We start from the raw sequence: 17,429 nt of genomic DNA, 5'->3' as shown, positions 1-17,429 counted from the left end.
GTGCAGGCACTCAGTCTAGAATAATCGACCTGATTTTCAGCAGTTCTAATTACCCATATTCCTTGTAATGGAGTGAGTGTCAGTGAAGGGTAAACAGCTGAAATGGGGTAGTGTGAACCCTTGATTTAAGTACTAGAAGGTAAATCAATATAATGTAAATCTTTCTAATCACTTTGTACTTCAGCTTTGTTTCTCAGCAGAGTCTCCAGAGATAAGCAGGAGTTAAAGGGAAACAAACAATGAAGAAAGGAAACTGAAAAATTGCACGTTCTTTGGATCTGAGAAATCTAAAGTGGTGAATTCATATCATATCTGAAATCATGATTTTAGACATGATTTCACATGTCTTCTCTTAACCACCTATGCCATGTTCCAAATGCCTATAGAATAAAAAATCTAAAACTTTAAATCCCTAACTCAGAAGTGCAGTGAACTCATTTCATCTCCGGATGCCAGTCACATATGAAATGAGTTTGATATGTTCAGTTTCTTCTCACAGCTAGCAGAAGTCTTGGTTCCTTCCTTAGCACCAGAAATATAGACGTATATATGGTTTGCAATCCTAGCTCACATTACAAATTATCGTCAAAGTTCATTGGCAAAGCCGCAGGGAGTTGCTTGCAAGAAACTGCTTGCAAAATGTTATCTTGTTTTAAGTAAGTGTTTCACTACAAATTCCTCCTATTAATGAAAAAAATTCACAAAGCTAATGCAAATAGCTATACATAACATAAAAAAGAAACAGGGTGAAAGATGAGAGAGGTTCCCCATTCCTCAAGAGATTGATTCTGATTTGCACAAATCCAAAGAAACTGGCAGAAATTCACAGTGTATATGGGAAACAGGACTGAATACAAAGCAAAGTAAATTAATGGCTTTTTTCAGTTTACCTTGCATGCCCAAAGGAATACCATAGCCATTTTTTATGGCAGCCATTTACATGGCCTGACCATTAATTACCTTTGTCTGAACTGCTGTATTTGTTTGTGCAGCTGAGACAGGAGAATTGAAATTTAGCAGGAGCTATTGCCTATTGCACTGCGAATCAGGAGGTGGTTTTAATGCCGTTTGAGAAAAGCCATGTTGTAGTTTGAACTTTAATTTGATATCATTAACTGTACTCCATGACTAATGATGAAATCCTAAGGGCTGTTTCTCATGGCCTCAAGCTTAATCCCCTAATGATCAACTATCATGTTATCCTCTGTCTGTAGTTTCTCAAATGTGCATTGGAAACGTAAATGTTACAAAGGCAGATTTAATCCTTCTGTTGTATGATGGAAAATGTCTAAGGAGTTACAACCAAAAAAACCCCTGTAGCTTTCTTACAAAGCACTTTTTGTCAGGTTCTTTTCTCCAAGCTCAGTAAAGTGTCATGAGATAGATGAGACACGAATAAGGTACCCTGTAGGTAATGAGAGCACCACACCCACAATTAGATACTGAACTTACTTGTGTCATGTTTTTCTGAAGTTTAAATGTGAATAGCAGGAATTAAAGGCCACTGATACCAAGATTATAATGTTTAGTATCAAATAGGAGATAGATGTAAAATTGTCTTGGTTTCATTTCTCTTGACAGCAAAGGAGCCCCTTCTGGGTGAAGGAAAGCCAGACTAGGAGACTGACCCAGTACGCTCATCTTCCCATATAAAACGATATCCCTTATTCTCAGACCATTGGGACCAGGCAGTCCTGCTGAAGAAGCCACAACATATCTAGGACCATCCGAGGTGTGCTGAAATGTGAAAGAATTACCAGGGCTTAAGGTTCAATTGGGCCTAAAAAGAAAAAAGGTGGGTAGAGGCAGAGCAAGAAAAACAGCAGTAAAAGCTGGTGCTTCCTTCAGTCTCAAGATTGGAGACTTCATTTGTTTTGCATTTTTTACCTTTTCATTTCATGGACAGTAAGTATCCTGCTGCCTGCAGCAGACAGACTTCTTTCAAGACCTTCAAACTGAAATTCCTCCCTCCTCCACCTCTCCAAAGTGCACAAAAGCAGGGCAACCTGTAGCGCTGGGAGTCTTGTTATGTGACCTGGCTGGTGGTGGCCAACCTTCCTCCTGGCCAAGGCAAAGCCTGGCTTTTGCTACAGCTGTTCTTCCCTGAGAGAGCCAGACTTGTTTTAGTCCTTACTAGCAGGTTGTTTACAGGAGCTGGCTCTCCACAGCTGCACTGAAATCAAGAAGAGTTGTTGTTTTTCAGCCCCCGTAAGCATCTGGCCATAGCAATAATAATGTCACTATTTAAGTGCTTAATGCACAATCTTTTCATGCGTTCCACTGCTGAGATTACACAGCACAAATTGGTTATTTATAGCAGTTTATTAAAGCTATCTCAAGCTAATTTAAATTCATTCTGCTTGGTCATTTCTCATCTAAAAGCTATTGTTCATCATTGCTCAGGTAACTCACACTCCTGGAAATAATAGTCAACTGTGGTAGCCCACCCTTTTTTCTTTACATAATTTTTGAAAGCTCAGTTATAGGTCATTGATTACTGCATCCAGCTCTGGAGCCCTCAGCACAGGAAGGACATCGACCTGTTGGAGAGGGTCCAGAGGAGGGCCGCAAAAATGATCAGAGGGCTGGAACACCTCTGCTATGAGGAAAAGCTGGGAGAGTTGGGGTTGTTCAGCCTGGAGAAGAGCAGGCTGCGGGGAGACCTTGTTGTGTCCTTTCAGTACTTAAAGGGGGCCTATAAGAAAGATGGGGACAAACTTTTTAGCAGGGCCTGTTGTGATAGGACAAGGGGTAATGGTTTTAAACTAAAAGAGGGTAGATTCAGACTAGATATAAGGAAGACATGTTTTATGATGAGGGTGGTGAAACACTGGAACAGGTTGCGCAGAGAGGTGGTAGATGCCCCATTCCTGGGAACATTCAAGGTCAGGTTGGACGGGGCTCTGAGCACCCTCATCTAGTTGAAGATGTCCTTGCTCATTGCAGGGGGGTTGGACTAGATGGCCTTTAAAGGTCCCTTCTAACCCAAACTATTCTGTGATTCTGTGATACACCTTTTGATGTAAATAATAACACATGTTGCTGAGAGCATGATAAATCTGGAAACCAAGATAAGTACCAAATGGCATTTTGCAGCAAAGGGCTAGCTTCTCAACATGAGCACTTAATTACATTGCTCAGCACAGCTGACAAGTATTAATTCTTATTGATGTTCCCCTGGAAAACATTATAGAGAATTAGGGAATAAGTACAGGCACAGAAATATCAAGCTGAAATATTGCTTTTGCTGCTTGTGTGGTGTCAGCGGGATGGAGTCTCTGTGACTGTACCTGTGTAATGGATACAGTGTCATGGCTTAACCCCAGCTGGCAACTAAGCACCACACAGCCGCTTGCTCACTCGCCCCTGGTGGGATGGGGGAGAGAACTGGAACATTAAAAGTGATAAAACTTGTGAGTTGAGATAAAGACAGCTTAATAGGTAAAGCAAAAGCCGTGCACGCAAGCAAAGCAAAACAAGGAATTCATTCACTACTTCCCACCGGCAGGCAGGCGTTCAGCCATCTCCAGGAAAGCAGGGCTCCATCATGTGTAATGGTTACTTGGGAAGACAAACGCCTTCACTCCAAATGTCCCCCCCTTCCTCCTTCTTCCCGCAGCTTCATATGCTTCACATGACGCCATATGGTATGGAATAGCCCTTTGGTCAGCTGGGGTCAGCTGTCCCGGCTGTGTCCCCTCCCAGCTTCTTGTGCACCCCCAGCCTCCTCGCTGGTGGGGTGGTGTGAGAAGCAGAAAAGGCCTTGACTCTGTGTAAGCACTGCTCAGCAGTAATGAAAAATTCTCTATATTATCAAGACTGTTTTCAGCACAAATCCAAAACATACAGATTCTTTTCTCCAAGCTCAGTAAAGTGTCATGAGATAGATGAGACAAAGAATATTTGACTCAGATTGAGATGCAGTGAACTTACAGGATTCATTGTACAGGATACAGGAATTCTTGGCTTGTTAAACAATCCCAAAATGCTAAATACTCTTGACAAGAGGAGCCAGTTTTCTGACTCCACAGAAAGGCTTCAGGGACCACCATGCAGCTGGCAGACACATCCAGAATTTGAGGACTGCAGAATTAAGTTGCATCCATCTCTATTCTGTGGGTAAGAATTGATTTATCTTGGATTCTGCTTTTAGAAAGAGCTCTTTAAAAACCCAAATGGAAATATGTGATCCTGTTTTGTTCTTCAGAAGGCTTCTTGATAACAAAAGGAAAATAATGACTAATCTGTGTTATGCTAAGCTATGCTTTAAAACAACACAAAGAAAATCAGCCAAGGGGAGTTCTCATGAGTCTTTAAGAAAGGCTTTGCTTTTAGTCATAAGTTCCTCCCATTACAAAACACAAGAATTATTAATTATTGTAGACCTAGATAAAAATATAAAATGTTAAGATACAGATACAGCTATCAGTGACAATCTGGTCAAACTCCTTTAACTTCAGTGTAACAGAGGTCGGAGGTTTTGCTGACGTACCGTGCAATGCAGCCCAATTGTGCATTCACCCTGCACTTAGCGTGCTTCAGCACTAGAGCAGCTGCTTGCTACTCCTTCCGACTGAATACCTGCCTCTGGACAGTATCTCCTCTACAGAGAAACTGTTTGTGTCCACAGCTTAAACAGCTTCTGGTGCTCCACTCCACCCATCAAGCACATTGCTGTCCTTCTTTCCTGCCTTTATGTGTAGTGTTGTATCATCAGCGTGCGCTCGCTTCTTCGCAACGAGGTGATCCAAAATTGTTATGGTGTTCTGAAAAAAAGAGTGCAGAGCACGGGAAGTTTGTGAGGGTACCGAAAGGCCCATAAAGTGGCCTTCAAATAGCTCTTGAGATGGTGACACTCCTTTGAATGCAGGGATATTCAGGACTGGAATGTCACAGTTCACTGGGCATGAGCAGTAATATTCTGAATAATCCTAGGATGGGGAAGGACCAGAGGAATCAGTCTGATCCAGATTTGTGTAGCCATGGAAAACTTTTTTATTTGCTCAATTATAATGTTAATATTGGGGATCTGACAGCCAGATTATCAGCTTTCTTTTGACTTGAATTCTCTGCAAAGCACATTAGGATCTTTTTTTCACCATGAATAACTAACTTTGTTAAAAGTAGGGAAAAAGATCAGAACAAGCAGCCCAGAGAAGAAGGGAAGAGAAACTGTAAAATGAAAAACTCTTTCTCCCTTGCTCACCAGAACTTAACAGTAATAAATCCCTATAATCCAGTTTTCTGGTGGGAAAAAAAAAGAGGCTGCTTATTTCTGCTGTCTTCGGTCTTGCTGGCCAGGCCAAGGGCAGCCAAACGGGTGAGGAGGTGATGAGCAGCCACCAATCACACAAGCACTTCTGGAAACACATCACTGTTGAGGTGGTCCCAGTGGCTTTCACTGCACTGCTTCAGTGGTGGCAGCTCTTCAAAACTCTTCCTGTGTGATGTTGTTCATCTTCACAAACGCAGCTGGAGCATGAGGAGGATACTCCACAGAGCTACGGTAGGAGCTTAATCCCTCAGAGTGCTGGGGCATCTATGTAAAGGCACCAACTGGTCAGGCAATCTCTGACCTGCATTTGTAACAGCTCGTACATGTGTCTTTCTGCGTGGTAAAAGTTGGAAACTGTTCATTCATACATCACTAACTTTTCTTCTGAATGTCTGTCAGCAGGCAAATAAAAAGTCCTTACAAAAAAGTAAGTAATGGCCAAAGTTATTCTCCTTGTTACGCATGTGTAGGTCATGTGCTGACATGAAGGGGATAAAACTATTCCAGTTATTCAAGTTCCCAGCAAGTCAAAAATAAATGTAGAAACGTTAGGCTAGTAAATGTACAAGTTTAGCCAGAATGATTCAAATTATACCTCTGACATGAGAACTTCTCTTTTTTTAAAAAAAAAAAACAACAAAAAAACCACAACTTTGACATGCAGAAGGATTTTAAATTTTGGGAATATAATTATTTTTGCCTGGACCACATATAAAGAGGAATTTCCATGCAGGCAATACTCAAGATACCTTTCCATTAATTTTTCTCCCGTTTCTTCCCATAATTAAATCCTGCCTTCTTGTTAGCACTCTACCAGCTCAGTTAAGACTTCTTGCCCCAAGTCCAGGGTCCAGCTTTCTGATTTTTAGTATCTCGACTTCCCAGTCATTTTCCCTGTTTGACCCCAAGAAATAGCATCTTGGCTTCTCCTTTTGTCAGCATTATTTGTACATCTGGGCAAAAAACTCCTGTGTTTGAGCCAATCCCCTGCTTTTCTTCATTCTGTGGATCCTGTTCACTTGTCAAATGCCTTTTATTTTTTAACACTCCAGATTTAGCAACACCACCTGACTGGTTCTGGTATCTCAGTGTAGCAATAGCCCTTTACTCCCCTCTTTGATGTTTTTTGAACCAGTTCAAGGGATTTCATAAAGCCTCTGGGGAATTTTCTTTAGTTGCTTCAAGCGATCCCATGTAAGAACCACCGTTTCACAGACCTGTCGTTTAACTGAACATCTGCCCTTGTTTTTGCATTACCAAAAGTTTCACTCATTCTAGGAAACAGACGTAAGCATTTACTCAGGCTTTCGAAAGTGTTCAAAATGTAATGAAGAAGATCAGCACCTTCTTTTTATCCTGTAAACTAGACGTAGAGGAAGTCTTGCTTTCCAGAGCCCTTGCTGGCATTTCCCTCTTCTCTGTCCGCTGGAAGGGTTGTCCCCTTCCCAGGAGTGACACAGCCCACAGCTGCTCTGGCTGCCTCCGCCGTCGCCGTGACCAAGGTCTGCTGAACTGCAGAAGCTGCTCTGCCAACCGCTAGCTCCTGCAGTCCTCACTGTCCTGAGTTAGAAAAGTAATGAGTTAGAAGAGCGCAGCATGCCCTCTTACCTGAGTCCCCCTGGGTGAGGAGAGAGCCTCCTCTGGATCGCCTGATTTTCCATCCAGGCCATCAACTTCCACAGAAATCTCCAACGCTTCGAGTTTCTTTGCAGCGTCACCTACTAGTTATTGAAATCCAGACTGGGAAAGTTATAGGCGGTTTTGCGGGTTTACCTGAAAATTTGATAGAGGTTGGTTCAATCAAAGCTTTATTTTCCTCAGTTCTATCTGGGAAACTTAAATCCTTTTAAAAAATGTTTTCTGGGAAGTTTCTCTTCCCCCGCCCCCCCCCCCCCCCCCATTTTATTTACTTGAGTAATTTCTAGTCCTGATGGTAATGCACTTTGAAAACCTTTGATTCCCGTGCGACCATACATGATTTGTTGTAGCTTGGTTCAGCAGGAGTACCGGGTGCCAATTTATTTCCTCAGAAGCTCTGCTGCTACGAACAGCAGCACCACTTTGTCTTTATTATCCACTCGCTGGACTTCAGCACACTGGTTTCTATCATAGAGAAAATCAGTGAGACAAATCTAGTATATTCCTTGGCGAAACTGCCTTACAGGAGAGCCAGAGTGCAGGCACAGCCAGAGCCAGGAGGGGCCAGGGAGAACTTGACTGTCTTAAAATGACCACTGTCTCTCCTGCCTCTGGTTTCTCCTTTGATAGCGATGCCAAAAAAACTTGTACAGAATGTGAGATTGTCCACTTAGCTCTGTCCTTCTGGACCCCTGAGTAAAACGCAAGCTTGATCTACAGGCCCTTCTGGTTTGTCATTAACTTTGTATAATTCAGTGGTAGCTGTGACAAAGCAATTAGGAAATGTGATCATTTTTCAAAGCAAGGCAGATTTAATGGGCCATGTGGCCTTTCTCAAGATAACAACTTTAACACTTGAATCCTTGGGAAAATGGCAGCTTAACTGGAAAATTTAAAAGGCTTCAGATTTTTTTTTTTTTGTTCCAGATGTAATCATGTGCTCAACAAGGTACATCACCGTATTTTTCTTTTTTCTTGAAAAGTTGATAGGCAGGTGAATGGCTTTAGATCTTTTCTGAACTCTATATACTCTAAATACCAATATTATTGTTTTGTAGTCACGATCCTGTGGACATTTAACATACATGAACAGCACACACGCGATCAGTAACTGGGGCTCTAGACCAGAGGGTTTCTACAGAACCCTCCAGAAAGCCCTGGGGCCTACAGCTGCACACCGTCCTACAGGGAAACTGCTTTGTGACTGTGCGGAGGTACAAAATATCATCCTCCATATGTTGCTGATAATTTTTGGACAATTGAACAAAATACAGTTGCTTAGGTGCCTTTCACTCTGGGCTTCTGCACACATTTAGAAATGGAATCCTTACATTAGAAAACTAAAATGGCTACATCAGTGCTTCTGCAGTGCTGCAAAACTAGTTAGTAGTATTTTGCTGGCAGCGAATCTAAAGCCCCAAGTATCAGTGGCTGAAAATGTCTGTTGATATGGTCTCTGTTAGTCCATTAAATCTTAAGATAAAAAAAATCGGACACTTCTAAATATATGCACATAAATCAAAATAATTTGCATGGAGAATTAGAGCACTTCAAGCACAGGCAGACCATATTAATCCATTAATTATTCAACTGATACACGTCACTGCTTTCAGTGCTGTCTAATGGACAGAAAGAGGGATAAACCTGAAAAACAAATTTCCAGGAGAGCTGTGAAAATGTTGAGCTATGCACAGCGCTGAGGATTACGCCTGGGCCAACTCCTTGTTTCGCAGAAAGAAGAAACTGTCGCCAAAGGCCAAGTTAGCCTCCTCTTCCAGCCGACCACGGGGGAGGCTGCCAAGACCGACTAGCTAACGCAGCTCGCTGGGAGAGATACCTGCATCTCAGCAGCTCCAAATATGCCAGCGAGGAGCGCTGTTAGAAACCCAGACAGGGGAAAGAGAGGGAGAAGCGAGCAAAATTGATCTGGCTGGAAAGACCCAGGTCATGGGCTCTGTCACATCCACTCGGGAGTCACGAATAACTGTGATATTAAAAAATGGGCACTGTCAGACCCAATGGTGCATTATTACTACCATCAGGCTCTATGGTGTCATTTACTGAGATTTCAGTCATGGCAAAGCCTTAGCTCAGCACTTTCTAGAGAGCAAATACAATAAGATTTTTCTTCGTCTGTTTTCCCATCTGTAAGACCAGGATGAAGCTATTTCCTCACAGAAATTTCATAACGGAATAAAAGTTTGTGAAGTGCTTGAAAGATTTCAGAAGGAAAGCACCACTGGCAGGTAAAATCTTGTAACTGTTTCTTTGGCTTCAGTACTGCAGTGCAAGCTGACAAGCAATATTGATGTTTGTAAAATTATCCAGGCCAGTCCTCAGTGCTGCCGTCAGGGAGGCTCCAGAAATTGGCAAGACCGGTTCCTGGATCTGCAGTGATTCTCCAAAGCTCATTTAGCTTCAAGCTTTTCACTGTCTCTCCCTGGAGAAAATCCTTAATTAGAAATTTCCTTCAGCTATGCTTTTTAATCATACCTATTGCTTTATAGATTTTTTTTCTACTATCCTATGCTTTCCATTTTTTGGCTCACTGCATGTTAAGCAGTAAGACAAGTTCCAGCATGTCTCCTCGTCTGGAGGAATTTAAATATCAATTAAAAGAAACCATTGATGCCAGCCAGGATGAATTTCTTCCTACTGATTTTTAAAATCGTTGCTTTTGCAATGTCAGGTTAAAGCTTATAATCAACTCATTTACAAATGCTTGAAAAAATGCCTGTGCTGGGGTGGGGGTCAGCTTTTCTGAATTCTACAAAACTGCGTATAAGCAAACCCCAAAATGCAGCGATCTGGTTTTGCGCGTGGTTAAGCGAGGACGTAACTTCAGTTACATGAACCTTGCCATTGACTTCAGGGAGACCAGCTCTGCTTAACTCGTAATAGAGTGCTGGAGCATTAAGGCACAAATGCGTGATTTTATTGAACGCTCTTCTCCCAGTTGCATAAAATCCACGTATTTTCCAAATAAAATCACTTCATCTTTAGAAGGGAAATGACGGCTTTCTGTATGTCACTTTGAACTCTGAAAAATACTTAAATAGGCCAAAGTTAGAAATTTAGACACTTAAACAGCTTGGAAGCCTAAAAACACATTCTCCAAAACTCCAAGCGGCAACTGCTGCTTACACCAAAGAGCAAACCCTGCTCAAGTAGATGGAAGCATAGCACCTCTCCCAAGTTCAGTATGCCCGGTGCTAATGTCGGCACTGAGATAAGCCCCTAAGCTGTGTTTTCAAATTCGTATTTCAACTTCTGCTGCCCTTGGAATAATAACTTCACTGAAGCTACAGATGTGATTTTCCATAAAACCCAGCATTTTTAAATGTGCAAAGGTGTTGGAGAGGAGCTGTCTTTGGAAAATCAACTCAAGAAATCACTAAAGCAAAATTTTACCTCAGATTTGCAATTGCAAAGAAAGCAACTTGGAAGGTGTTAAGAACATTGCATTAAAAAAAGTTGCTTTTTGTAAATGACCATTTTATCAGTCGTCCATCGTACTGACAGCGGCAATGACATGAGGAGCTTGGTTTGCACATAGCCTTGCATGTTTGGAAACAAAGAAAGAACGAACGGGCTTGTGCGGCGAATTTTTGATAGCACTTGAGTTCCCAAGTGTGCAGGTAAGAAGATCACGATATTACACACCTGCACCTTTAGTCAGTTAAATAAATTTTATCTGTGAGGCAGGTGCAAAAATGATTTTAGGAAAACAGCGTAACATAAACTGCACCGGAGGATATGAATTTGTTTGGGGGTTTTTATTCCTCTGTATGGAAAGAGCTTTCTGTTGTTTCACTCATTTTATTTGAGAAACTCCAGCTACTCTGCAGAGAGAAAAATGATGTGATTACTAACACCCCTAATAACTCCAAGGTATTTCTAGCTGTCATCCTCTGCCAAGGGGGTTTGCACCTGAGGCACATCTTGGATGAGAAAGAGCGTATCCCTGCACAGCCTCTGACCAGCTCTGAAAGCACCATTCTCGTGGCCAAATTCTTACGTGCCATCTGCATCTCCCAGCTCTCCTTTGCCCTGAAGTCGCCTCGAACTAACTGCAGCGCTCAGGGGCCCGTCCCGCCCTGCCCTGGGACTCGGGATGCCCTCCCCACCCCCACCGACTTCTGTTCTCCTGTCAGATGATTTCTTTCTAGAGCTTTTACAAAAGTTTGCTTAGCCTTTTGCACTTCATGGAGGCTCCTAATCCAATAATGTCTGTTGAGAGCATGGTATTTTGCCTGCTCATTTATTAATCAGTTGTCATACTGGGAAATAGCATTTATGTAATTTTCTCCAATACCTTTATTAAGGCATTTCATTTCTTAATACTTTTTAAATCTCCTGAATTATCTGCAGTCATCTCTCATCTCAACAAAATCAGTCCCTGATAACCGGGACCACAACTCACATCCACATCTGTATTACTTCCTCAGTGATTTTTTCTTAACTTATAAATAACACTGCCTCAGAGGTGATGCTGTGAATGAAATGTGAAGTCATCCGTTAACTTTTTAGGAGTTTATAGAAAATCCTTGTTCTTTGTGCCCAGCTTCATACACGTTCACGTGTACATGAATAGACATGCAGAACTTAGAAACCTCATGTTGCACATTTTTTAAAAAACCTTATTATTAATTCAGCTTTTTCTGTTAAGACCACAGTTTGCTTGAACGATAAGTCATGCTACTGGTAAACTGTTATTTTTTAATATAACATAAAGACCTCTGGAGTCCTGATAGTGCTTTTAGCTACTCCATAGGAGCAAAAGCCTTATAAATTATAAACGTGTATTAATTTTTAAAACAGTCTAAAAATGCTAGCCCTAAGGAACTGATGGACTAGAGCAACAGAACTTAGCAAGGACAGAGGTTAATTGGTAAGAGAAAGCGTAGGGTTTATCCCTGAAATGAACAAATCTCTATCCCCTCACTCCTCCCCTAAGGCCCTAGGGCTTCAATAAGTTTTGCAAGTATAACTTCTGAAAATGTTGCCCTGTGTTCCCATCAGGATATTCAATAAATACAAACTCCTATTTTAACAGGAGCTTTAACAGCCTCCCCAAAGAGGGCATTTTGTAATACCCTGTCATTTTAAGAGCTCTCCTCCAATGTGAGCTAAGAATGTTAACATCTTACAAAACAGTAACTGCTCCGGAGACAAAGCACTGGGTTTATTTTTTCACTATTATCTCTGGTCTTGTTGGAACAGGTAAAGATCAAGGTCTTTGACAGCAGGCTTCCAGTTATCTTATCCTGCTTGAAAGTACTTCCAAGGCTGCATAATCCCACTTGTTTGCTACCTACCTCTTTTCCTCCAGAAACACATGAATAGGGAGAAAAGAACGTGAAAAGGAAACGCCTTGCCCCCCAGCCCCTTCTCTGCGGGCTGTCACTTGCAGGAGCAGCACTGGCTAAGGCTTACCAAGTTGAAACCAAAAATTGGTTTTACAAGATTACTGAGCTAGTGCAGCTGGAAATGCTGTTCTTTAGCATTTGGCAACTGTCCTTGGGCGATATTGCCAAGACCGATACCGTCAGATGCATTTAGTATCCGGCAAGCACGGCTTGCATGGCAAGTATCTGGCAAGCATGGCTTACCAGGACTGTAACCCCGTCAGCATTTACAGATGTGCTCTACTTGAAGTGGAAGATGACATTCTTGCGCTTTTAAATTCTGATTATTCATCGAGATGAAGCTAAGCAACTCGTATGGTGAGTGGCTAAGTTTCTTCCTTGTAATTCTCTTCAGATAGGAAAGGCTTGGTGGTATAAAATCTCCTTGGCACACAGGGAGTGGCCTCCTCTTACTGCAGATGCTGTCTCGCAGAATGCTTCATGCATTCCTGCATACCCTTTCTTTTCGTGGCTGCGTGTCAAAGCAGTAATTGTAGATCTTTTCTATGCTTGAAATCTTTCCTGTTGAAATGACAAAGGCCTTCCAACAGGCATTGACTGAAATTCAGTGTTTGTATGAAGCAGCATTCTCTCCTCGGAGTGGAGTACCACTTGCTTTTGGTATAACGTACATGCTGTAGCGAAACACCATCTTGCTGTTATCAGGTCAGGCACACAACTTACACTCTCCGCTTTCACTGCGTCTCAGCCCCGCCTGCTGATGTCCAAAGGAAGCAGGGGACTGATGCCATCTGGCTGGATTTCCTAAGCACTTCTGAAAAACACCTCTGCATAACCTCGGCTCAAAGTATAGTGGATAGATGAAAATATTACATGGGAAGAAATAACAAAATGCTACATACACCATTACTTAGATAAACAGGGCTCCGTGCATGGGAATATTAACGCAGAAGTGCCTTCCCCTTACTTCTGCAAAGACAGAGGGATGCTGGCAACAGGTGAGGAAACAATAGCAGCCAATGATGTGGGGGAATATGAAAAAGTCCTGAGCACCTGGAAAGCCCTTCCAACTTTTCCAAGTCTTTGAATGTACCAAACTGGCATCTTGGAACATCAGGAAAAGTCTCCCGCCCTTCTAGAGCGGAGCGCTACTGAGTGGTCCTGTGTGCCACTAGTGCAGCCTTAATGCCACCAGGCTGGGGACAGAAAGGAAAAATAGGGGCACAGAAGCAAGATGGGAGCTGGCTGCTAAGTCACAGCAAAGCTCAGCAACACCGAAATGGGAAGGAATTCTTGGAGCTTTATACTAAACTCACAGTTTTGTTCTTGCATGAAGAGGAAATTTAGTATGGAGTCGAAGCGGGGACAGAAGAAAAAAAGGCACCAGCCTGGAGCCAAATCAGAATGTTCAATAAAGTCTTCCAATATGTGAAGCAGAAGGAAAGCAGTCTGAAAAGCATCTACTGTTGCACCTGGCAGGTGCATTAGGACTCATTTACTTTCATTCTACAAAGGGAAACACAGTCACTGTTTGGTGACTGGCATACTGGATTATTTTTGCCTCTAGCTTTGCACACAAAAATCAATTCAAGCGTGGAAATGAACCCGAGTACGGGAAAGTGAGCCAATACTGTCAGCACAGAATAATGATGCAGCAGTGGCAATAATGTAACTTTTTCCAAAGAAAAGAAGTTTATGAAAAAATGTCATTTCCTATTTCAGTAAAGGTACGTTAGACTGGAGGAAGACTGTGGGAACTTCCCAGCTCTCAATTACATATTCACACATTTGTAAAGTTCCAGAAACACTTTATTTAAAAACGGAGTTGTAAATGCATATAACAAAATAACATACATAATAAATGTAACAAAAATAAATAAGGAGAACATGTTCATACAAAATAAGAACATAGTAATGCAAAATGCTTATTACAGAACGTAAAGGTATAAACGCCTGAAGGAACACAAACAGAATCTCGCATGAAGAGCCGGCACCTTTAATCCCTCCTAGCCATTTCCTACTTTCCACTCGAGTCCGCGGAAAAATCATGTTCCCAAGCATTAAACAAAAGAAGGAATTATGGTGATGGTTTGGTACGCTTGTTTTTCAACACCTAGCTCTAGTCTCGATTTACTTTTGCCCTTCTGCACCTTCTAAAACTTTTCTTGTAGCCTCTGTAAACTAGTGTAGTTCAGGCTTCCACAGTTAGCTGGAGTAGAGCATATTGAGTCATACATGAAGGCTGTTTGCTTTTAATTTTTTTAAAGAAAATATGAAATCCATTATACAACAGATTAGTGGTTTTGTTTTTACATCTCTACAAAAAAAGTTTTTGCATTTTTATTAACTGGTCCAACTTTTACTGACTTCTGAAAGCCTGTACAATTTAAAAGTGTACAGAAAGTAGTTTTTTTTAAACAAATGTCATATAGGATTATTGCTGAAATATTAAAGACCATTTCATAAAAGCTGCAAAACTGTATCTTTAACCTTAATATATAGAGACTGATGCAAACATAGGAAAATTCCAGTCTATTAGTTACATTTAACAGAAATAACATTCCTCCAAATTACAGTGTTCTGGAAATACAAAGTAATTTACTTTTATTTTCATTATTATTTCCAAATGTTAAGTTACTGGGACAACTTATAAGGAAAATAGGCTTATATAGGAAACTTTAAATAGACTTGCTTTTCAGTGGTGAAGCAAAATGTCTATGTTAGCAGTCGTCTTCCAGAATCCTTTTAAATATGTAAGACAGAGACAGCTTTACTAGCAAGACTACAGGAAAATATACAGAAGCAAATAAAATCATTTGCTTGGGAGTGCATCTATCGATCAAGCAAATTATGACAACTCTATTTCCAAGTCCCCTAAAGAAAATTTTACATCTCATGATCATTCCAAGGAACAGTAATTTCTTCTGTAAGCTTATGTTGCATTTAAATTGGTGAGAGCCCATTTGCCTCAATACGCTTTAAAATGTCCCATGTTGCTGTATGTTTAAATTTGTCTCCTAGTTTCAACAAACATTTGGACAGAAATGAGATATGAAATACTTCTACTTCCATTAACATCAAAAAGACATTTGAAGAAGATCAAAAAGTGCCAAATAGTCCTTTCGGAAGGTGGATTAAAACACTGCAATGATAATACAAGTAGAGTATTATCAGTTTTCTATGTACACCAAAACACTGCTTGCTGTTTAATGATATCGATATGTTCACCTATCACTCCCAGCAAATCTTAGTGCAAACATAATATGTGAACTTTGTAAACCCCAAGACAATTTACGCAGCAACAAGGTTATATAAATCACAGAACTGTTTGAGATTTTCAGTACACAAGAATGAATGCTTTCTGAAATCTGTCTTACCTGTTGCAGTAATGTGTCATTGTAGTCAGAGATAATGTTTCCTATACAAATCATCTAATTCAGAATCAAATGCAACTGTTCAACAGTTCTGTACAAACTTTAGTGGAGGAAGTCCATTCATTAGAGCAGCTTGGCAAAGAGATCTGGGGTTTCAGTAACATTAAATGTTAGACTGCTTGCATGGCTTTTAAAAAGAAATAAATCTATTAAGGGAAAACTGCTGATATAATAATTCTTTTGCAAAGCACACAACCACAAAGGGCAAACCTGCCACAATCTGCTTTCCTACACTGGTATCTATGCATATCTTTATGATTTGAAAAGGATTTGTGTGACAATCAAAGCATCACAGTTAAAGAAAAGTGGTTTAATAAAACAACTGCAGTTTGACCAAGCCTTTTTTTTTTTTTAAATTATAAAACCAATATTATAATTTTTCCTTTATTCCTAAACATTCCACATGAAAGGTTTTTGTATCAACACTGAGATGTCACTCACGCAGGGTGGCATCTTCCTCTTCCCCATCTGGGTTAAACCTATTGAAATGTATGCTGAAATCCGACTCGGATTCAGCATTCTCAAATTCAGCTGCAACAGGGACGGCGGCGGGTCGAAGAGCCCGAGCTTCAGGCTGGCAGTTTGGCTGCACTTGAGGGCGCGTGCTTTGGGAAACGGGACTGGACTTCGGCTTCGGCTGAGCTGGTAAGATGGGGCTGGCGAATCCCAAGTTGCTCAGAGCATCCAGGGTACCATCAGGGTCGATCATAGCATTAATTGCTAAGCAATCAAGAAAAGATGAAAGGGATAGGGAAGAAACCATAAAAAATACGGTTTTCTGTTACCGTAAGAAATACAAAAATCCTGTTGTAACACTTTTGTTTTTATGACAGACATGAGCTTTTATGCGTGCTGCCCACTACAAAGGAGTGGTCTATCCAACATATATGTAGCTGATACATATACTTAAAAGCATTTATATATATTAAAACTTTGGATGAAATGAAACTGCACAAACTAAACACTGCCTGATGTGTGAACAGGAGAGAGAGATGACAAACTGTCTATGATTAGCTTATAGGGACTGAAAGATGGGATTTTTAGTCATGTTTAAGGAGCTTTTTCTTTAATATTACCATTCTCTAGTATTACCATATTACCATAACATACCATATTACCATTACCAATATTATTGTATTATGCTTCATTCAACCCCACCCCCCTAAATATCCACAGCTGCTAATTCCATGATTGAATGAAATTTGTATAAAATAACAATCATTTATCCTTTTTAATACATAACGATGGACTTATTGTCCCTCTCCCTCCACATAGTGAGGGCAAACTGAAGCACCCAGTACGACTTCATTTTACTGTACTATTAACACATTGTCACATTTAACAGAACCTCTCTCTTTTTTATTTCCAAAACTGTACTAACATCTATTTGAACACCACTGTGTACACAAGGAAATGATCTGGCCTCTTTCTCTGGGCCCTATTTCTTTGTTATGTTCTCTAAACACAATATAATTCATAATAAATGAACATTTTTTAACTATAGCTGAGCATGAAACAAATACTGATTTGTCTATAAAGGTGGCTAAACTTTCTTTTTTAAAACATGTTTCATTGTAGGATTAAATCAGAACACTAAAAATAACAAATATAGGAAATTTACAACAAATACAATGATTATATATAAGCATGGACCATTAATCCATTTGACCACTGCAAATTAAACTACAAACTAAGTATAACAAGACACAAATA

At 40.7% G+C, this 17,429-nt stretch overlaps 1 protein-coding gene across 5 annotated transcripts in view; it reads right to left on the bottom strand.

Moving 5' to 3' along the window:
• Positions 1–14,075: 14,075 nt before the first annotated feature.
• The window catches only part of CEP170 (centrosomal protein 170), a 104,765-nt gene continuing 101,411 nt past the window's right edge, over positions 14,076–17,429 (bottom strand). For all 5 annotated transcript variants that reach the window (XM_087775476.1, XM_087775477.1, XM_087775479.1 and 2 more), the window contains one exon: positions 14,076–16,436. In XM_087775476.1, coding sequence (XP_087631602.1) covers positions 16,150–16,436 — 287 coding nt within the window. In that variant the 3' untranslated portion in view covers positions 14,076–16,149. The remainder of the gene's footprint in view (positions 16,437–17,429) is intronic.

This window comes from Nipponia nippon, unplaced genomic scaffold, assembly GCF_047370975.1.
Source record: "Nipponia nippon isolate SJK-2023a ecotype South Korea unplaced genomic scaffold, ASM4737097v1 scaffold_4, whole genome shotgun sequence".
Taxonomy (NCBI): Eukaryota; Metazoa; Chordata; class Aves; order Pelecaniformes; family Threskiornithidae; genus Nipponia; species Nipponia nippon.
Note: the sequence above shows the minus strand (reverse complement) of the source record. Positions and strands in the feature narration are given on the sequence as shown.